At 36.6% G+C, this 23,730-nt stretch overlaps 2 protein-coding genes across 5 annotated transcripts in view; one reads left to right on the top strand and one right to left on the bottom strand.

Annotated features, from left to right (window-relative positions):
- GPATCH2 (G-patch domain containing 2) overlaps positions 1–5,194 on the bottom strand; it is a 221,380-nt gene extending 216,186 nt beyond the window's left edge. For 2 of the 3 annotated variants that reach the window (XM_023632692.2, XM_014738072.3), the window contains exon 1: positions 5,010–5,190. In XM_023632692.2, coding sequence (XP_023488460.2) covers positions 5,010–5,065 — 56 coding nt within the window. In that variant the 5' untranslated portion in view covers positions 5,066–5,190. Of the gene's footprint in view, positions 1–5,009 lie in introns of all 3 variants that reach the window. The other variant, XM_001489520.7, reaches the window with a different exon arrangement.
- The window catches only part of SPATA17 (spermatogenesis associated 17), a 197,225-nt gene continuing 178,683 nt past the window's right edge, over positions 5,189–23,730 (top strand). The window contains exons 1-3 of one of the 2 annotated variants that reach the window (XM_001490428.5): positions 5,189–5,551; positions 21,239–21,328; positions 22,473–22,554. In XM_001490428.5, the coding sequence (XP_001490478.4) occupies positions 5,298–5,551; positions 21,239–21,328; positions 22,473–22,554 (426 nt within the window). In that variant the 5' untranslated portion in view covers positions 5,189–5,297. The remainder of the gene's footprint in view (positions 5,552–21,238; positions 21,329–22,472; positions 22,555–23,730) is intronic. The other variant, XM_014738070.2, reaches the window with a different exon arrangement.

The following is a 23,730-nucleotide window of genomic DNA, read 5'->3' as shown; positions in this document are numbered from 1 at the left end:
GCAGGTCATCTTAGGAAATTAAGAATAAACCTAACATTAAATGTTAACACTTGAGCTAGTTTAGAAATTCCTTGACCAACCCATTTAAACCATTAATCAGAGTAACCTTTTCTCTCTCTCTGAAAGACGGAACATGGCGGGGCGGGGAACCTATCTTATTCTAAAAGATGTAAATGACTAATTATAACATTACATTAACACTAGGCAATAAATATGGAATAGAATTCTCTGAGGGGGGGGAAAAGGCTGGGAGGAAACTGTAGAGAACACGAGCTTTGGAACCAAAGCTGTAAATTTGAAAGCTAAATTCTACTATATTGATTAGCCATAGGGCCTTGAACAAAGTCCTTATCTTCTGATTCTGTTTATTTATCACAAAAATGGGTATAATTTCTACCCTGAAGGGATTCTGTGAAGATGAGAGTGGGTACCTATGTGTCAGAGCTGTTATTTCATCTTTCAACAACCTCTACACACAAATAAGACAACTGGCCACTGAAATATCATGTTATTCTGCTTTCAAGGTATAACCATGGGGGGGAAGAAGTGGGGAAAGGAGCATGCATGTATGGTGACAGATGGCAACCAGACTTTTGGTAGTGAACACAATGTAGTCTATACAGAAGTCAAAATATAATGATGAACACCTGCAATTTACATAATGTTATAAGCCAATGTGACCTCAATAAAGAAAATAAGGGAATAACCATATTATGAATGCTGAGAATATCATAACAAAAGCAAAGACTGTCAACCTTTCTGAGTTCTTGAACCACAACGAATGATGGGGAGGGGTGGATAACAGACATTTGCAAAAATCTGGCACACAATTTCAAGATATTCATGGACTCCTTAAAGACTTTTCTGGATCTAAAAAACTCCAAAAATCTCAAGTAAAAAGAATTAATGCTGTGTATCTGACCTACTTCTATCTTAATAATATAGAAATATAAGAAAAAAAAAAGATTAAAGAAAAGCATACTTTCAAGTTAAGAGTCACAGGATTCTGCACCAAACAGAAAAACTCACATCCCACAATGGGAGGAAAAGCTCCACTGACTTGCACTCAATTGGAGGTGCTGCTGGCAGCTGCTACTTTGTCATGTCTGTCACCACAGGAACACTTAGAAAGCTTTCTTTCCTCTTTACCCTAGCAACTTGACAAAAAACAAATCATACAGGGCTTAAAGTTTAATTGTACTTTCCAAATAGTGATTTCATAAGGCAGGCTCCTTTATTATTTAAATTTAAGAACATTCTTTTGATTTTTTCACTTCATTCAATGACTTTGAGTCATTCAAAACGTCTTTCCTTATACTCTGATCGCTTTCAAAATGTAAACTATTGAATGAAAAACCATCTAAATGAAATGAAGTCAAAGTCTAAAACAAACAAAAATAACTTTGTTTTTAAACAAAAAACAATTTTTAAAAATGAACTTTAAGTAAATATATATTATAAAATAATTTGAACATAATAAAAAATAAAAAAGTAATAATTAAAACAAACAAAATCTAAAAAATAATTCATTCCAATTCTTGTAACACCCATATATTAAAGTATATGTAGGTAAGCTTCTAAAATGTAGGAAATGAGGCCCATTCATTGCTTATACATGGTAACTGCTTGGTCTTTACTGAATATATAATATATTCTGAATTCCCAGATTAGGAATGAGAAAGCTGACAATTGAATATGGATTACAACTACCTACCATAATACTTGACACAAAAAAGATGCAAAAAAAAAAAGTCTGTTGGATGAACAAATCAATGAAGGGCTAAAAGAAGGAACAAATAGTGAAAGAAAAATATGACAACTAAAAGTTCAGACAATCCAGATTGCAAATTTTCTGCCACATTAACAAGCCAGATACTCTAACTTTTTAGTTAAGTAAATGCGGCAGTACAGGGAAAATTATCAAAGATAGGGTTTTAAGACTTCCAGCTTGCCATAAATAAGGATGCTAAGAAGCTATACCAAAATTAATGAGTTACTTGGCAAAATCATACTGGCCATTGCTCTGACTGCTAAGTGTTGAAACAGAAACCTGACTCAAAACAAGCCTAACCGTATGAAACTGAGTTCAAGACCAAAATAACCACATTTATTTTAAAAAAGGCACATTTTTGACTACACAGTTTTCCAAATCTATAGAAAATCAAAATACCAAATAGGAAAATGAAGCTACAGAAAAAAAGGTCCAGAATCAATAGTTTATTTTTAATGACTTTTTTTAAAGCAAAGCCACATAAAGTTAAATAAATAGACACTACAGTTCAATATATCAATAATGATTCAATATTTTCAATATCAAGGACTTCATTTTTAAAATTTTAGTCCAACCTTTAAAATCTTTCCCAAAACCTCCCAGAAACTGACTTTAAATATAAATCACTAATAAAGTAAAAAGTAATAAAGGAAAGTGTATCTAAATTCTAAATGTGATTTGTCCATTAAATGAATCAAACTTTAAAAGGCAAGTTAATATTGTAAGTCCAAAAAGAAGCTCTTCGGACCTAATTTCAAAATTGTATGTGAGTGATGAGAGCGAGAGGAGAGAGACACCCTCAGCTACAAAGATTGTATAAAAATATAATGTGAACCACTTATAAGATTAACTTGCATAAAAAAGATATTAATTTCCACCTGCAACTAAGATATACAACTATGTATGGGGGGGTTTGGGGAGATAAAGCAGGAAAAAAAAAAGATTGGCAACAGTTGCTAGCTCAGGTGCCAATCTTAAAAAAAAAAAGACATTAATCTCCTCACACACACACACACACACAAACATAGGATCTTTATTATTTTAATGTCTAAGACTTTTCTTCCTTAGGCTTTTTAATTACAAAATAAAATGTCAGTTCTACTTTCCAACAAATTGTTAAGAAAGAGATAAATCATCTACACTTACCCAGTTGGTGTCTAAAAATTGAAAAACTAGCCTTGACACTGGAGAAAAAGTTGAAGTCAAGATGGAAGTTAAGGAATTCTGGATTGGTTAACAAATCTGGCACATACTTTCCAGTTTATATATTCCTTGAGACACATAGGCAGTATATTGGGTGGTTAAGAATTTTTTTAGATATACTGGGATCATACTGCAAATACAACACTTTGGTCAAGTTATCTAAACTACATTTGTTCCCATCTCGTCATCTCTAAAATGCAAAAGATGATCTCACCTACCTCAAAAGATTTATGTGAGATGATATCCTATGGAAAACCTGGCACCAAGTAACTAGTTAGTAGTAACATCCCCAGTGGCACTGAGATTTCATCACTGGGATAAAACATACATGCATAGTATAGTAAATTTCCAATCAATGAATGAAAAAGAAAACTCCATTAAGAAATTCTGAATAACAGGATGGTTGTGCAGATAAAACTAGAAAATCAAGGATCTAGTTCTCTGGAACACATTCATTTTGCCAAATCACGCATGATTTTCAGAATTTCATTCAAAAACACTGACTAAGTGCTAGGCACTATGTCATACTCTCCTGCCATAAGAAAGGATGAGTTGCATGCCAACAAGTGAAAACAAGATAGAATCTTTGAAAGAGAAATGAAGAAGGGTTTCTCTGTATTATAAAGAGGTACCTGACCATGATTCGAGCAGAAGGTGGAAAGGAGAGCAAGGAGTTGAAAGAGTCATATTTTTTAATCAGTTACCTACCCTACAAATCAGTGATCACCACAGCAAGAGGACACCAGTCTACACGGCTTACACATGATACACAACTGCCAAAACTAAACATACTAAACACTTGAGAACTACGGGTTTTATTTTATGCTAATTACATCACCATTAAAAAAAATAACTCATTTAAAAAAACGCTCCCTGCTTTTCTCACTGGAAAATGTGAGGACTTAAAAGGAGCATAACCAACCTATATTCATTATAAAAAGAACTATAGAATGATCGCATCACATTCAAAACATTTCAGGCAAGACATTCTTTTAACTTTTCAGTGATAGGTGATATAAAATGAATTCTTCGAGATCAGACTACTGGAATTCCCATGTTCTCATTTGCTGCAGACTCTAGGAATGGACACACATTTTTTTAGCCCCATCCCACCTGCCATTTAACACTTTATGTTTGAGGACTGTCAGTGGAAAACTGGCTTGTTTGTTTCACTGCTTGTCTTGGGTATGCTTGGAGGAAAAGAGCTTGGGGAAAAAAAAAACAGGACAGACATTACAGAGTTTTCAACTAGACCTCCCAAAATCAGCCTCTAGCCCTAGGACTAAAATGTGCATGTCAATTTTGGCCACGTCACTTACATATCCTGTGCCTCTGATCATCTCCTATCACAGGACTGTCACAAGGATAAAGTGTATTAATTTGTGAAAGCACTTTGAAAAGCCAAAGCAACATATTATTCTAAAGTAGCACTGGTGATGTGATACTGTAGATACAGTTAAACCCCAAACTGAATCTTGGCATTTATCTGTTCTTAAGCAACATACATACACATCTCATTTGAACTAGAATGAAACGATCAAGGGGCAGAAACAGGTAGGTTACTCCTACACCCAAATAGGGAGGTTGGAAGGTAGGGTCTCTTCCACGACTAAACTTCCAGAACTCTAGATTTCTGGGATCTGCTATTCCAAGACACCCGGTATAATCTAGTAAATTTAAAAGGGAAGTGAGGGAACAAGGTCTGGATTAAGAAAAATTCTTCTGTCCCTGGTCTTGTCAGCCATCAACGAGGAAATAACTGAACTGCTCCTGGAGTGCAGAAAGCTTTACTCCTAAAATATCATCGAGCGTCAGACAAGCAATCAGCACGCAGCGACTGGATCCCTTCACAAATCTTTAGCGAATGCCTCAACGCCTTCCTCAAACTGCGTCCATGCCGGGCACGAGAGAGAGCAAGGCCTAAATGTCTTCAGAACATCCATCACAACTCCCTCCCGCTTCCATCCCAAGGTCCAGTGGCCTCCGGCCATCACACCCGTTCCGGATCTCCCGTCCCCCGGGCCGCCAGCCTCACCAGCTGTTCCCGGCGGCTGGAGCTCCGATCGGTTGGCGCCCGGCGGCCCCGAACATTAACGCCACCCGGGAGCCTGGCCTCGAGGCTCAGGCCCGAGAACACTCTCCAGCTAGCACAGCACCTGCGACTTCCAAGAGCACTTCAGCATTTTGAGCTGAGCTTCCGGAAGCAGGCGGGAGGCGGAAACCGGATGCTGGGAGCAACCACTAGTTCTCCTCCCCCCCTCACCCCCTACTGCTTTTTGCTCCTATAATCTCCTCTTTTTACTCCCAGAAGAGATAGAGGCAAATGATTGGAACGTTTTCCTACGCAAAATTTCTTAAGTTTCTTTATAGTGTTCCGGAAGCTGAAAGAGGATGGGAAAAAAGTGGAGTAAATGGAAAGTTAACCGCCCCCCTGGACTGGCTTTATGGTTTAGTCCGGTTGCCTGGGAGACGGATAGTAACACCAGTGGTAAACCAGATGCGGGAGGCTATGGCCACGTTAGCCCGGCTGCAGGCTCGGTCGAAAGCTGTGGGACAGCAGTACTACTTTAGGAACAGGTGAGTCATCGACTGGAGCATCGCGGACAGGCTGGCTGCACTCTAGCCAGTACTTCCTCTGTGGGAGTTTCCTATTAATAAATTCCTTAATTCGATACGTACCACCCACTTCACCCCTTCATTTGTGGGCTGCAAACATAATCACAAGTTTAAAAGTAGTGCTACCATAGAGGGGGGATTATAGATAGGGGGTGGGGGCTGGGGGCATAGATATCAGCTTGAGCTGATTTAAGTAAAAGCCCCGTATGGATAAAATTGTAAAGCGTTTTTCTTTGACGCCATCATTCTGAGAAAATGTCCACCCTCTTGATGGGTTAATAGCCTGACTGGGGTCCCCCAGGCCCCCTAGCTGGGTGAACTCAGTGTGTCCCCCATCTTCCTGGGAATGTGAGCCTCCATTATTTCACAAATGTCATTGAACGCAACTGTTCTATGACTCCTTTGTCTTCCCAAAGTGACGATATCTAAACCATTCTGATGAGATTATCAGTATCAACATATTAATTAATAGAAGACACTGGCAGGCTTGTCCATCTCTCTACACCCAAACTTCTCACTCAGGAAGAGGTTCATTTTAACAATGGCCTTCTGGAAGCAATGCCCCAGGAGATGTTCCAACTGAAGAGAAACTCCAAATAAGTGAATTAGACCGTGATAGAATATGGGGACACAGCAGACCAATGGAAAATAGGTCAATAAGACAGGATCTTGCTGAGCCGTTCTTATTCTAACATTTATCTCACCTACTACATTCTCAGGGCGCCGTGTACCTCTCTTACAGCACTTAATTCAATTTTACATTCTGTGGTGAGATGATATGCATCATCTCTCTTAAACTACAAGTGGAGAGTGTCTGGTTTTTGCTCATCATCATTTTGGTCTCCAGTGTCTATCATAGTTCCTGACACATAATAGCTGCACAATACTTTTTTTAGTAATTCCATAAATGAATCTTTCAACCAATCATTGATCCTGGTTTAAGTAAATGTACTAAAACTAGCTAGAGATAAAAATTATCTATTTATTTAGCATTCATTTAGAAGATGTGGCAGGTCCTGTGTTTATGGACATACATATATAAAAGAAATAAGCTTCATCCCTCTGGATGTTCACAGCCTAATATGGAATAGAGGTATTTAAAGGATAATTACAGTAGAGTAAGAATGAACAGGAAGGTAAACAACTAACATTTCTTGAGCACCGACTGTCTGCTGGGCATTGCACCGGGAACTGTTTCCTAGAGTATCTCATTTGGTTTTCATAACTTTACAAGTTAATATGTTAATCTATATTTTTAGAGCTCAAGAACAGTTTCTAGAAAAGCCTGGTGAAGTGCCACGTGACTGCAAATAGACACCATTTTTCCACAGATTTTGGTGTCAAGCTTTGTCCCCAACTTCTGGCTTTTGACAATGAGTATATTTCTCCCAAAGTGGATGTTGCTTAGAGAAAAGACTAGAGCTATGCAAAGGCCATGATGAGAATAGGCTGGCATTGCTTCCATTTCATTTATTATTATTAATATTTTCAACATGAAGGAAAATCTCTAAAAATCATGAAGGAATCAAAATTCCAACGTTTGCACAGTTAAAAAAAAAGGAGGATATTAACAACTTTGGGGGCAAAAAACCATATAAAATATTAGTATGTGAAAAAAGTAAACAGGCAATTTCCTTAAGAAATTATTGTCATTATTGTCATTTCCCATCTGTTATTGACTAGATCAGTTCTTTGCAAACTTCAGTGTCTGGTGGAATCGCCTGAGGATCTCTTAAAATGCAGATCCTGATGCTTGGGTCTCAATTATGGCCAGAGAATCTGCCTTTCTCACTAGAGTTCTTGTGAGGTCCCATTTTGCATAAAAAGGGAGACTTTCTAGAAAAAGAACTGTGTATGGGCCTATTATTTAATTATAAAGATCCTTAGAAATTATATATTTTTCCCCTTTTACAGGAATCAAGCAAAATGAGATTCAGATAGATTGGGTAATTTGTGTAAGATCGCACAACTACTATGTCTCAAGGCCAAGTTATCCAATTCTAAGACCTATGCTCTTCACTGCCACATGAGACAAGGTTTTCTTCTCCTCCACTGGTCTGATGAGTTAAGCGGCAGTAAGCACCAAGATCCAGAAATCCACCTGGCCTGAGCTTACTGTTCCAAATCCGTTAACATGTAGGGAACAGGGCTGGAGGAAACCATTTTAACTCTCCTTGGTTCGTTTCAGTGTCTTCCTTCTATGTTGGTATCAAGGCAGAGAAAAAAATGTTTCTACCTAACAGCTGGCACCAGTATGCCTCTGAAGTTGAAAGATTACTTTGTTGGGGAAATATATTATTGCTAAATGCTTAGGTTAGCACCTGAGTCCTCTAGGGCTGGGAAGTCCACTGAGGAAGAGAGAAGCTCGTCTGCCTGCCAAAGAGGAAGGATTTGGAGAATTTCCCAAGATGTAAGAAGCAAATATGGGAGGAGCTGATGCAAGGAGAGAGCTAGGGAGCGTGGGGAGACTGTGCATTGCCTGACCAGCCCAGATCCTCTGGAAAGTTGCTTACACAGGAAATATCTGTGGATGTTCATGTTTTGATCTGCCCATCAAAGAGGCTGAATGTTGTGTCTAGGATGTTACACGGTGGGAAAAAGGTAGTACTCAGTTGTTATTTGACAAAGTATTGTCCTTTAAAAAAAACCCAACAAACCACTTTCATATTAATTCCTAGTTTCGTTTCTATTCTTCTGAATTATTGAGATTTTCTTTGCAACTTATTGGTCATTTATACTATTCTATTTGTGGAAAGAAGGGTTTGATATGTGTGCGTTAATCATATTGTTCATTTTCCCCATTCCCTTATTTAAATTTTGTCCAATTAATCTGTCAAGTGGTAATAGGAATGAGTTAAAATGTCCCTCTTCTGCCAGTTTCTATAGTGGTATCTTTTGATGCTATGTTATTTAGCTTACACATGTGTCAGGTGGTGTCTCTTCATTATTGACTGTATATTGGTCATTTTTAACGTGCAAAATGTTTCACTTTTAAATTCTACTTGTTGTAATAGTGATATCAAACCTCCTTTATCTGACGGCAGTTAATCGTATCATTCTGTATATTTCTTTTTACAAGTGGCACATTTTTTAGTTTAAAAAATCAAAACTGGGCCGGCCCAGTGGTGGAATGGTTGGGTTTGCACGTTCTGCTTCGATGGCCCAGGGTTCGCCGGTTCTGATCCCTGATGCAGACCTATGTACCGCTTGTCAAGCCATGCTGTGGCTGATGTCCCACATATAAAGTAGAGGAAGATGGGCACGGATATTAGCTCAGGGCCAGTCTTCCTCAGCAAAGAGAGGAGGATTGGCAGCAGATGTTAGTTCAGGGCTAATCTTCCTAAAAAAAAAAAAAATCAAAACTAAGGAAGTTTCGTGTCCTTGAGTTTGGACAATCATCTTAGTCCTATTAACCTAAACAAATAACAGCTTAGTCAGGTAGATATGCGTCTCTTCCTCTGATTCTAATTAATTGCTGATTTTTCTGTTACTCACAGCTGTACTCAGTTCTGACTAGTAAGCTTTAGCAAGGCTTCTGCCAAGTATACAAGGATAATTTGTCCCAGAGTGCAAGAACCATTCAAATCCTAAAGCTGTATTACTTTAAGCTTAAATGTAAGCACTTAAATTTATACTCTTACCTTACTTAAACACTTTAAATATCAATTTTCTCATCTGTAAAAGAGGCAATAATGCCTATGGAAATATTAACTAAGAAGATTAAAGGATTGTCTGGCACATTAGTTGGCACCCAATAAATTCATAATTATAATAGGAAATCACAACAGGAGGGCAAAGGATAAAATGTGTATGATCAACTCAATGGATGTTAGAAAGGCAGTTGATAAATTTAATATCTATTTCTGAGTTTTTCTTTATAAAAATTTAAAAATTGTAATTGATAGATACATTTAATGAAGTCCATAAGTTGCAAGTGTACAGCTCAGTAATTTTTACATATGTGTATATCTCTGTAACCATCACTCAGATGAAATTCTTCAGTATTTTTAAAAATGTTATAATGAGAAATAAAAAGAAATGTGTTTAATAATAAAGAATATATTTCTAGGGGCTGGCCTCATGGCCGAGTGGTTAAGTTCGAGAGATCTGCTTCGGTGGCCCAGGGTTTCGCCAGTTCAGATCCTGGGGTAGGATATAGCACTGCTCATCAAGCCATGCTGAGGCGGCATACAACTAGAAGGACCCACAACTAAAAATACACAACTATGTACCGGGGGGCTTTGGGGAGACAAAGGAAAAATACAATCTTTAAAAAAAAAAAAGAATATGTATCTAAAACCAGTAGTCAACATCATATGTATTGGTGAAATACAATATAGATGGTTCCATTTAATTCAACAGCAAGACAAAAATGCACATTAATCCCAGTCTTTGAAAGTTTTTCTAAAGATTGTAGCCAACACTATAGTAAAAGAAAAAAAAATTATTGGTAAGTATTGGAAGGGAGGAAATAAGGTTGTTAGCTATAGATTATGAAATTATAAGGCTGAGAAAGTACAAAATAACCTACTAAAAAAACTCTTAGAAACAAAATGTTTGGTAAAGTCTCAGATTACAAAGTAAACTTAGAAAAGGCAGTAACTCTCCTCAGGATCAGCAATAACTAGATGAGGAGTTGGATCAACAAGACAGACTAAGCACTTACATATACCTCCCCTTTCATCTGATTGAAAATACAATTAAGTGTAAAAAAATACTTTTAAAGAATAAATATGCAAAATTGTGAAAGCTAAAAAAAATACAATTAATAGACCAGTAATTTTGAAGAATTTCTGGAAAACAAAAATTCAATAGGAATAGGGAGAGATGGCAGTCTTGCTCGAACATCTGTGCTTGGACAACTCAGTGGTCAAAATGAGGGAACCACAGCAATAAGGACCAAGAAGCTCGCCTTTGGTAGAAGCTTCAGATGATGGCGATACTGGGGGGAGCTCTGACTGACGTACGTGCGTCTCCAAAATCTGCTACCAAAAGCTTAAAGAATCACATCTGAGAATGAGTGGCTTCTTTTCTGTGACCATGGAAGCCCTGGAAGCCTGACCTAGAATTGCTCTAAGGAGTGCCTAGCCTCATGCCCACAAAGAGACATCTCAGTTTGCCAACTTGTTCACTGCTGGCTCTTTGAAGGGAAAAAAATTTGACAGTAACTTTTGCTGCTTGTCAGTCCATTACTGCCCAAATGACCTGGGCAGACAGCCCTGCCTAGATGTCAAGCAATTGAATATCTATCAACATAAATAAGCAGAGAAAATTCACAAGCCGTTCAAAGGAATGTTAGTTTGGAGGAAAGAGATTAAGCCAAGAAACCAGAACAGGTGGCTATTGTGGAGTTGGAACTAATGGAGGACACGGATGTAAACGTCAAAGAAAATGTAATGTGAGCTCATAAAGAAATAAAATTACAGGAGAAAAAATAGTTACTGCAACTAATTAAAAAATAAATTTTTCCAATTTAAAAATGTGATATTGAACTAAAAAATAGAATAGTTGCTACTGAAATGTAAATGTTTTAGCAAAATAACGTGGAGGACATATCCAGGGACTTAGGATGTGAGTAATAGATACTGCAGTATTCGGAGTGGGAGTGGGAAGGAGATAGATTAATAATAAAGAAATACCAGAAGAAAACTTGCCTAAACTAAAGACATCCTCCTTCTTTTTTTTTTTTTTTTTTTTTTAATATTTTATTTTTTCCTTTTTCTCCCCAAAGCCCCCCGGTACATAGTTGTATATTCTTTGTTGTGGGTCCTTCTAGTTGTGGCATGTGGGACGCTGCCTCAGCGTGGTTTGATGAGCAGTGTCATGTCCGCGCCCAGGATTCGAACCAACGAAACACTGGGCCGCCTGCAGCGGAGCGCGCGAACCTAACTGCTTGGCCACGGGGCCAGCCTCAAGACATCCTCCTTCTTATATGTTATCTGGCAAAATTCCAAGGATATAGAAAAAATTTTACAAGTTTCGAATCTAGACAGAAAAGAAAAAAGTTGTTTGCCAAGAGACCAGCATTGGATGGCTTATATGCAACACAGGGAGCTAGAAGGTGAAAGGACCATAATTGTTGATTATTTAAGGCAACATCTGAAAACCCTAAACCCAGCAAAGATCTTACTCATTTTTTTTTGATGACAGAAAGACATTCTCAGACGTAAAGACTCAGAATTATCTCATCCATGCACCCTACCTGAAGAAATGGACTCAAGAAAGTACTCTCTGTAATCAAATGAAAATTAAATTGGAACAAAGATCTCAAGATGAGAAGAGGAGCAAAAGCAGTGATAGAAACAATGATGAGCAATTATACTTGTATTTATAGTTACATTTAGATTGACATTATGTTGCTGAGATTTACAGGGTACTCCTTATTCTGTGCAGTTAAGAGAATCCAACTGGCACTTTCAGAATTCTTCCTGGACATCTCCTTGTGCGAGTTCAAAAATTCATTAGTGGGCTGGCCTTGTGGCACGGCAGTTAAGTTCACACGTTCTGCTTTGGCAGCCCAGGCTCGCCCGTTTGGATCCTGGGTGTGGACCTACGCACCGTCTTGTCAAACCATGCTGTGGCAGGCATCCTGCATAAAATAGAGGAAGATCGACAATGGATGTTAGCTCAGGGCCAGTCTTCCTCAGCAAACAAAAGAGGAAGATTGGCAGCAGATGTTAGGTCAGGACTGATCTTCCTTGAAAACAAAAAACAAATCATTAGGATATTTTTGATCTTTAAGTGATTACAGGCAACAGTCTCGGTAAGTTTCTCACTACTAGCTAATGCAGTTCCTTCTTTATCTAGCTTCTAGTGTCAGTTTCCTCTCTACTCTTACAGCCTACATGAATAGTCTCTCTACTGGGCTTTAGAGCCACCCCCCCACGTCCCCCACCACACAATCTCAAAGCCAGTGCCATATGTTTTAGGGTTATAGTACTGTCTACCATACTATCTTTCAATTTTTAAGTTTTAGGTAGTCAAATTAGTCAATGCATACCTCCAGCTTTGGGAATTTTAGCCTTTCTTGGAACGGTCTTTCCCAACCCATAACTGTAGGAAAATTCTCTGTATCTACTAATATTTTTAAAGTTTTATTACATCTTTCCTCCACTTTTTATGCAATTGTGTTTATATGCATACATTGTATGAGATAGGAACTTAACTTTTCCTCTAGAAATAAAATTGTCTCAAAACCATTATTGAACACTCCACATTTTCCTTACTGGGTTTAAATGTTGCAAGATAAATAAATAAAAGGCATAAAAATTGCATAGTAAGAAGTGAAACTGTCTTTATTCACTGTCAACATGATTGTGTGAATAGAAAACTCTCAACCACCTACCAAAAAAAGATTTAAAAATAATAAGTGAATTTAGCAAGGTTGCAAGGTGCAATATACAAAAGTCAATTATCTTTTTGTACAATAGCAATGAGCACTTGTAATCTGAAAGTACAAAAACAATACAATTTACAGTAGCATTAAAATGCATGTTGTTTGACCCCCCAACAGAGTTCATTCTAGTTTTCTCTCTTTCTTTTTCTAACAGTGAGAAACCTGCTCCCGTTATCCTTGATGCATTCCCTTATTTGATCAGTCCCTCTGTATGTAAACGAACTCCTGTCCCCATAGCTGCTTTCTCTTTTGTGGATACCTTTTTGACCCAGTGTGGGCTCTACCTCCTTTCCGCATGCTGACCTATCACCTCCTCACCAGCCTGGATACCCTTTTCATCACTCAGCTCTTGGGCTCTGATTCCCTGTGCGGGCTGCACTCCCAAGGGACCAGTTCCTCAACTTTCCTTCACACCTTAAAGCCAGGCCTGCTCTCCATGGGAACACTCCTGACTCAGACTATGACATCCTACCCTGTGCTGCCCCCATAGATGGATGCCCAGCTTACCCTACACAGACTCTGATACCCCACACCAAGCCACTTGGCTCTTCCCCCAAGCCGCCTCCAGCCCATGTCTCTACTTTCCTTGTCCACTGCCATTTTCTTTAGGACTTCATCATTCAGAAAATGAAGAGAAGTGGGAAGGAAGACGAAGAAAAGTAAATATAAAACATTTTTAAAATGCACTAGTAATATAAATCTGCACAACAAGCTATGATAACTCCACTTTGTGATCTAATCCTCATATATGTGCAACTCATTACTCATTGAATTGTGAAATAGTAAACATAAGGAGGACTATTAATGAAAAAACATGAATTCTGCCTTCTAAAATTAGTCTATTTCTCATCATCAAGTAGTTACTGACCTCTTACTGGGCACACAGATGGTAGGCAGAACACAAGACAGAAAAGTATGGATTAAGCATAGTTCTTGCCTTTTTTCTGAGGAAGGTTAGTCCTGAGCTAACATCTGCTGCCAATCCTCCTCTTTTTGCTGAGGAAGACTGGCCCCGAGCTAACATCCGTGCCCATCTTCCTCTACTTTATATGTGGGACGCCTACCACAGCATGGTTTGTCAAGCCGTGCCATCTCTGCACCCGGGATCGAACCGGCAAGTCCTGCGCCGCGGAAGCAGAAGATGCCTGCGCACTTAACTGCTGCGCCACCGGACTGGCCCCATAGTTCTTGCCTTTAAGAGGCTTGAAATCCTTAACACCTAATAGTGAAATGGTATGCAAAAACATAATCATTTTATACATCAATATATCTTATAACATAGGATTGCTAATATTGGAATTTTATTCCTAATATCTAAAAAAGTTTTGAGTTGTATGATAATGAGAAGGAAGGAGTATTGAGTTTTTAATGTATTTATTCAGTAGCCAAGGTCAGACTAAGCACCTTGTTGATGTGTAAAATGCATATTTTTTGCATATTACTGGAAAGAGATTTAACCACACATTTTTTCATTTTCTACTTATTGTCAGTTAATTTCTGGCCACTAATGATACACATGAATATAGTGTTATCCAGGGTTATAGTTCTTATTTCTAGTTGATGATGAAGTGACTGGAAACTTCCAGCTTTTTCTCCATGTTTTATTACATTCCTAGTAATACTTTTGGTCTTTCATCATTATTAATTCATTTAGTATTCATTGTGATAATACTGATCATAATAAATTTATTTCAAATTCATGTAGATGTCATATTTTATTCACTGCTATAGGATTTTCATTGTAATTTGGAACTAATTAATATACCATTAAAATAAAGTGTTACCCACATTTTTCATTTTAAACATAAAATATCTAGCAGTTCATGACACATTGTATGAGTATTCAACATCCCAGTGGTAACCCAAGTATCTGTAAGTTTCACTTTTAAGCAGTTAAAAAAAGGGCAACATAAAAATGTGTATAGAAGTCAAATTTTAGCATATAAGTTAAAACTTAGCAGTAAGTTAACTACTAGTTATTTTAAAAAATGTTTTTGTTTAATTTAATGTATGGTTCTTATTAGTATAATATGTATGCTTGTATTTATATACATTATTGTTCATAACTCCAAAAAGATATTATTTAATCTTCCTCTTGACTATATATTGTATGTTAGGATTATTAGTAGAAAAGAGTTTAAAAGACATAAACTCAAAACAGATAATTTGATTGCTTATCTTCTATATTTCTAATGACAATTATAAGTAAAGAGTAAGTTCAAACTAATACATTAGTTCAAAAAAAGTATTAGGTGTGTTTCTATACTTTATTCATGCTTTTCCTCCCTCCTTTGCAAAGGTATTTGGTTGGTAATTGTTGATGGGGAAGGAGAGACAAATGATTTCAGTAACTTAAATAGATATATTAAAAAGATGGAAAATGTCTACTATAGTAATATTAAGTGTTAATGGTGAAAAAGGGTTAAATAACCGTAAGAAACTATTTTAACCCATTATGAATTTCACTTCACATCAGCCTTATTGAATGATTATTCTTTCCTTATCTTCTTCACATTCTGTCTTCTTTGAATTGCCTGCTCTACTGGACATTGTGTTGCTGAATTTTTTACAATTTTTTTCCATAAATGACATTTATATCCTTCACTTTCACACCTTATTTTTGGCTAGGATACAACTTTAAAAGAAAAATGAGGGGCCGGCCCCGTGGCCGAGTGGTTAAGTTGGCACACTCTGCTATGGCGGCCTAGGGTTTTGCTGGTTCGGATCCTGGGCGTGGACATGGCACCACTCATCAGGCCACATTGAGGCTGCGTCCCACATACCACAACTAGAAGGACCCACAACTAAAATATACGACTATATACTGGGGGGATTTGAGGAGAAAAAGCAGAAAGAAAAAAAGAAAGAAGATTGGCAACAGTTGTTAACTCAGGTGCCAATCTTAAGAAAAAAAAAAAGAAAAATGAAAGATTCCCTCTAACCCTGCAACCCCTTGAAACAGTGGCTGTGTTTTCATGACTTCTTCGTAGCGTTTGACACTGCTGAATCATGGTCCCTTCCTGATGCCTTTGCATTAACTTCCATGGTGGTGCAAAATAGTTCTCTCTTCTAATTGGACCTTGTTTTATTCCTTATTTAACATCTTTCACTATAAATCCTTGTAAACCAGAGACTGTTAAACTTTTGGGATATGTGGTTCCAGGGCCACAATGATGATATTTAGGGAGTCCAATATCCCTTAATATTATGCACAAAATTCTGAAAACTAGTTAAGAACCTTGCCTTCTGCCTTGGCTTTAACTGTTATATATATTCCTCTCTTCCTTCCGACCCTCCTTCCTTCCTTTTTTCCTCCCTTCCTCCCATTTTTTCCTTCCTTCTTCTTTCCTTCCTCCCTCTCTCCCTTCCCCTCCTCCTTCTCTCCCTCCTTTCCTCCCTTCCTTCAGCCCTCCATCCCTCTCTTCCTTCTTTCCTTCCTTCCTTTTATCTTTCCTTCCTTCCTTTTTCCTTTCTCTCCATCCCTCCTTCTTTTCTTCCTTCCTTCCACAAACATTTGTTTAGCTTCTCCTATGTATCAGATACATTACTATGTGTTAGGATACAAATATAAATAAAATGTGAGCCCAGATCTAAAGAAGATAAATGTTATAAGTAATATGTAGAAAAAGTGACGAGTACTGTAGAAATAAATCTTGTTGGAAATTATAGTTGAGAAAATCATTTCAAGAAGAGGGAGTAGCTTTGTGATGGTCTGAGGGCAATAGAGCACATGGCTTATTCTGGGAGCTGTAGGAGCAGAATGGCTTTATCATAGGATGGAAGTCGTAATAGAAGACATGGAGATTCAAACAGAGCCAAATCTGGAAAGACTTTGAAATTCGAAGGGCTTTAGGCCTCATTCAGAAGACTTGGGATGTTTTGTGGGGTTGGCATGAAAAGGTTAAAGAAAAATGTGACATGATTAGATTTATGTTTCAGAAAGACTATTCAAACAATAGGATTGGAGGATAGAATAGAGTGAATGAAGACTAGTGTCTGGGAAAGAAGACTTTTGCAAGTAACTAATCTTAACAAGATGAAGATCTGAACTAATGTTGAGAACTAATTGGTTTCACACTTTCTGATGCGAGCAACTGGGTGGAAAATGTTGCCATTTATGAGAAAGGACTTGCAGACGGGAGAGCTATTCTAAGAAGAATAGAGAGTGGGCATGTGTGGAGGAGGCGTGAGCTGTTATTTTAGATACGTTGAATTTGAGATACCTGGGGAGTATCCTAGCACAGATGTTAAGAAGTTTTAGATGTACAGACCAGGAGAGCTGCCCATCCTCTGAAAACCTGTTCAAATACTTCTTTTGACTCCCTTCTTCCTTTGCTCTTTATTTCCTAAAACAAACTCTTCTACTTCTGAATTTTTCAGATCTTTACTTCTCATACGTTATTGCACTTTTCACGTACTTTTATTTACTTTTGCTATTTTTAGTTCTGTTAGTTTGTAAACTTATGCTTGAGAGCACAGAATGTGTCATATATATAATTTGGTTTAAATAGCATACTAACTTACACATAGTTTATGTATAATAAATATTTTTTAAATTAATGAATAAGATATTGACAAATTGGAATCTATTTTTCCTTCCTGCAGTCCACAGAAATGCCCATCATTATGTAAAAATGCAATAATAATTATCTTTTATTGAAAGCATATTATTTACCAATCTTTCTTCTAGATTCTTTATGATATGCCAACCAACATACCTATCATGTATTATTGAAATTTTACAGAAAAAACTGAATTTTAGATTAAAAATTTTTCTCAAGGTTACCCAACCAGTAAGTGGCACAGTTAGGAATTGAACCAAGGTCTTTCTGCAAAGCGAAAGTGCTATCCACTATTCTAGCATTTTAACTAAGCTAGCCTGTGGTTCATATTACATTAAATGGCCAAATTTATTAGTGTTTAATGCCTAGATAAGTCTAATGCTTTAAGTTTAAACTTAAAAATTTATTCCTATTTTTCTAGAGAATTGTATTAGTTTTTTTCATTTTTTCATTGTTTAATTACAAAAGCATTACATGGCTATTATACAGTAATTTAAAGAATTCAGAAGTTAATAAAGTCAAATTTCATTCACTAAAGACAACCACTTTTAATAACCTCATTTGTATAAAAAAAGACTTTCTCTGTGTATACATTCACATATTCATACAGTTAAAATTGTTTTCTGTAAATAAGGAAATGTATAATACTACACTGTATGTTTCTTTCTTTCACGTTACAACATGTTGTGTCTCTCTATGTCAAGACATACTGATCCACTTAGTTTTTTGTAAGGACAAAATAGGATTCCATTTTATGGATGTACTACAGTCTATTGTTTATTTAGGTTATTCTTATTATTTTAATAATATAAACAATGATACATCATAAAAGAATAAATTTGTAGGGAAAGAATTACTGAGTCTTCCTTCAAGAGTTTAGTATCTTTACATGCAATGCTTAAAATTATAAGTTGTTTTTCTTTTCTGTATATTGTGTCTTTTCCTGCTTTTCAATTGAATTGTTCAATTTTTTCAGCATTTCTTTTCTTTCCTTCAGATATAGTGATTACAGCACAAAAACATTGGATTTCCCCTTTATGGAATTCCTAGTGCGTGAGCACATAACAGGTTTTAGAAATTGACTCCTTCTATCCTGAAATTTGTGCTTTATCATTCCCATTATAGTTTTACTACGTGTTTGCACCCCTAATAAACATTCCTAAAGTTTTGCGAGTTTTTCATTTATGTAAGTGAAATTTTTCTGTATGTGTTCAAAGGACAGATTGTTTCCTACCAGCAACATGTGAGTCCCTGTTGCACTCCATTCTCACCCATACTTGGTAGAGTCAGGAATTTTTGATTTTTTGCTTTGGGTCTTGGTGTCTTTTCACATCTTAGTCTCTTAGTTTATTGTTTTAAGGAGATCGGTACTATTTTGTGCCACAGAATTTCAATATTGTATTTGAAAATGGCTTACATACATTCCTCCTTTTGCTCTTTTTTCCTTTTTTTCTATTCCCTTTCTCTTCCCTCCCTTCTCCTGTTTTCATCCTTCCTCTTTTCTCCTTGAGGGGCAGTGATGGTTAAGAACCCAGCCTCTGGAGCCAGGCTACCTAGAATCAAGTCTGAGCTCTGACACATACTAATATGTGACCTTGGGCATATTGCCATACTTCTCTCTGCCTCAGTATCTTCCTCTGTCAAATGGGCATATAATTATCTACTTCATAGAGATGTTGAAAGGATTATGTGGGAGTTAATTCACTGGTGTAAAATGCTAGAACAGTGCCTGGCACAAAAAGTACTAATTTGTTTAAGATATTCTTCTCTCCATTTCTTTCAACAGGTTCTTTCAAATATCTGCCTGTCTTTTACCCATAATCATCCAGGATTCAAGTTACTAAGAGCTAGGGAGCACCTCAGCAACTCGGACATCCTAAAGGAGGGAGAGATTTCAATGTTGCAAGTGGGTCTAGTGAGGGAAGACTGTGAGTGGCATTCCTCACAGGGATTAAATATACCAGGAGGCATGTTTTTCCCCCAGGGCAAGCCGATTTACTAAGACCAACGTTGAGTCTTAGAAATAACATCAGTTATCTCTCTGGAGCCACTGGGAATGCAGTGTGGGACAAATAGATAAGATTAAGGCCTTTCAGATTTTAAAGTGTAGTGGAGAGACCATCATTAAACAAGCGTTAAATATGATCATGTTAAATATTATGAAGAGCTACGAGGGTGTATAACGAAGAGGCATAATGAGGTCCAGGGAGTCAGGGAGGGGAGGAAAAAACTTTAAGCTGTTCTCTCTCCCACGATGAGTACAATAACAAAAGCCAAGAATACAGTTCATATGTCTCTGCTATCTTTTGGTACATGCAGTATAAGCATAGAACAATAATGAAACTTTCTTTTCTTCTACTCCCGATTGTCGAGAGTGATCTCACACACTTAGTTATTTCTAGCACATTTCCTTGCATTGTATGGTCATCTTATCACCGTCCCTTCCACTCTCAGGTAATACAATGATATTCTCTTGTGTAGTTTTACAGTTTGTTGTACACTTAATACTACGCCTTAGGCAACCTTACTGATTTGTGTGACTTCTCTCCACTTCTCCACATCTTGAGTCACTGATTTTGATGAATATTTTTTCCTCCTCTCTTTGCGTTTGTGGGTCTTTTTCAGCCAGGCTTTCTAAGTAACTCTCTCTCCTGCTTGTCTAAAACTATAGTCTGTCCATTTGTTTCTCCATCTATTCATCACTGACATCTTAATTGCTAATCCTATTTGCTTTCTCTCAGCCAACTTCATAGTATTGTCCAAGAATTTTATTGAGGTATTTTTCTCCATTCTGTTTTCATTCTAATTGTAGTAAATTTAATGAAATCTATACATTTAATCCAACATACAATGACAACAAAAAATAACCTGTCCAAGAAAACACGTTCTGAAGGAAGTTTTAAAAAAAAAGAAAGCAATAAATGACTATCCATTCTTTACTCATTCAGCAAACATAAAGTGCTAATTAGGTGCCAACCAGCAGTCTAGGAGAGAAATGACTCTGTGGTCCACAGTAGTTGCCCTCAGCAATATCACTTTATCAAATGGGGATGGGGAGGAAGAATTGTAATGACGGATAAAATTAAGATGGAGATCTCTCTTTACTAAGCCTTTTCTTGCTGTAAGTCAGTAAAATCTAAACGCTGGGTTTCTTATCTCTTTATAAGACTTGTGGCCCTGACCCTCCCTCCTTTAACCGAAATGGACTTTATGAGAATTCTTTTTAGAATAGGCACTCTGTGATGGATTCATTTTACTTAGAGGCAATTCATTTAACTGATGCATCGAGGGATATATGCAAGTATTTTAATTTTGCTTGACATGTGTAGTGGCATTTCAACAGTAAATTCAAATAATTATGTTTTTGAAATAATGATAAAATAGCCCATTGACTTTTTTATTTCCTTAGAAAAATTACTGGCAAATTAATTAGTTGCAAAATAGGTGATTATAAAAATAAAAAAAAGTAAAGCTGTTGAAAGCACGTAGCCTCTCACAGAAAGGTTAATTTTTAAAACTTAGCTCATGATTTCTGAAACGCTTTCTTTATTTAGTATTTTAATTTTATTTAAAATGGCATTTGAATTATGATTATCATTTGGGAAGAAATTAAAGATTAAGCTTAACAGGTTGATTTGCTTTAGAATTATGTTAGTTACTAATGAAATGTTTAAAAAAATTTCTTTTTAGTGTTGTGGATGTATTTAGGAAAAAGGAGAATGATGCAGCTGTTAAAATCCAGAACTGGTTTCGAGGATGTCGAGTTCGGGCATATATCAGGTATATGATTTTGTCATGGAAACCTCAGATATATCATAAAAATGTACTCCTTAGAAAATGTAATTTATTCATGTAGTGCTCATTGCAAATAATCTTTTATTTTACCTGTAATGAAGTTAATAAATTATGTCATGTCCTTTTTAAAGATATAACTCTTTTTGGCCATTTTTTCTTACATATCAAAAAACTAAATTATATTGACCATATCTCTACTTTCAAAAATTCTCAGTATCGTAAACATACTTGATCAGATTCTTTTCTTCAAGTGCAATGGGAGGTGACAAATGACTGAAGTGACTGGACTTGTATTTATAGCAATGAATTCATTGCCTGGTAAAAAAAAAAAAAGAAGCTATTCCAATCCTCTCTAACATGTTGGTAGCTAAAGGCGAATGATGCCAGAATGATGCCATTCTGATTACAAAGAGACTGAAGTTGTCTATCTTAACTGTTCCCACTTTTTCTTAAGGGCCCAAACTTTCTGTCAGTCTCTCATCAATTCTGAAAAGTATTGCCCTGGTTAAGGAAGAATGTGCCTAGTCCATAATAAGCCAGATGGCAGGCTGGAGATTATACCGTGTACTTCCTTATATTAGTTAATAGGAGCCAGACATGCAAATAGAAGTGTGAGGATGGGGTTTCCCTTTTGGCCAGGAGCATGGTCTAGGAGCATGGCGGCAAAGAGAGTATTTTTTAATTCAGCACGCTAACATGACGTTAGCTTGGACAGACTGGGTAATATAACAATAAAAAAGCGAAGTGTTTCTGGACCTCAAGAATTATTTCTAAATACTTACAGTGATTCACCTCAATAGGGCCTGGCTTATTTCTCAACATGTCACTATAACCTGTTTTATATTGTTAACGTTCAAAAATATTTCAGAGAATAAGTATTGAGGAGTAATTAAAATTTAAAAAAATATTTGATCGTAAGCCCAAAGAAATACTGAATAGTTGTCTATGCTTTTTTTCTACTTTTAGGAATGATTAATTCTATTGCAGAATGATAACTCTCTACTCTTTAAAAGTACACATAAACTTGGCTTTGAATTTGATTTCTTGAATTGTAGAAAGGTATATTCTAAGAAAAATTTAAGAAATGTTCATGTTTCAATGAATACTAATAAGCGTATTTTTCACCCAGGCATTTACACAGAGCAGCAATAATTGTTCAAAAATGGTGGAGAAGTTACTTAAGCAGGCAACATTATCAACTAGTTGTGAAGGTAAATATTATAAAATGTATATATGTTAGCATTTGAATTATATGATATGCTGTAACTTATTCACTTCAGTCATATTTAAATGTAGTTTTGAAATTACTCATAATAATTATTTATATAAGAACAAAAATGGGGTTAATTTTTAGCATGAGCCCTTTTCTGAGAAACCTTTCCTGATTTTCCCATGGAGAATTGATGACTCATTTCTTTGTACCCACACTACACCAGATATTTTCTTTTTGTTAAAGTACCTTTCACAGTGTATGCATTTATATGTATTTATTTGTTGATTATCATCTCTACTTTCTAGATGGAGAGCTCTGACGGTAGGCACCATAGCTTCTTCATTTTGGACCACCAACATTTAGACCAATCCCTGGCCCATAGCACAGTCAATAAACATTGGCTGAGTTGAAGTGCCCTAAATTAATTCTACAAAATATAAAAATAAGGCAATTTGTCTCTGTGCTACTTAACCATTCTCTATTATTGACTGTTGGGATATTTTGAAGATTTGCCTTAAGAAATGTAGCATACCGCAATCATCTATGTCCACTGAGAGACTTGTAGAAGTGTATGATAGCAGGCCAAATTATACTTTAGTTAGGAATTTTAGGAAATTAAGAAAAAAATAATTTTCTTCATACACAGTGAGAAAGTTGCCAGTCAGTGGTCTACTTCGTTAATTTCCTGACTTGTTACTATTTTCTACTATAATAGTTTAAATTTGTTCTTCATTTATTCTTTTTCTTTTTTTAAAGATTGGCCTTGGGCTAACATCTGTTGCCAATCCTTTTTTTTCCTTCTTCTCCGCGAAGCCCCCTAATATGTCCGCAAAGGACATATTCTAGTTGTATGTCCTTCTAGCTAGTTCTGCTATGTGGGACGCCTCCTCAGCATGGCCTGATGAGCAGTGCTAGGTCCACGCTCAGGATCTGAACCGGTGAAACCCTGGGCTATGGAAGTGGAGCATGCAAACTTAACCACTTGGCCACGGGACTGGCCCCCCTGTTCTTCATTTATTCTTAATGAGTTGCATCTAAGTGAAATTAAAACATATACAGAAGGTAAAGAAAAAAAAATAAGTAGATAACTAATATGAGTTCACCTTTAGTGAGAAAATTTTGCAGCATGTTAATAAAGTATAGAGACTACCTTAAGGAAGAGCTAATATTTTAG

This window comes from Equus caballus, chromosome 30 (assembly GCF_041296265.1).
Source record: "Equus caballus isolate H_3958 breed thoroughbred chromosome 30, TB-T2T, whole genome shotgun sequence".
Classification (NCBI taxonomy): Eukaryota; Metazoa; Chordata; class Mammalia; order Perissodactyla; family Equidae; genus Equus; species Equus caballus.
This window is presented reverse-complemented; position numbering and strand designations above follow the sequence as displayed.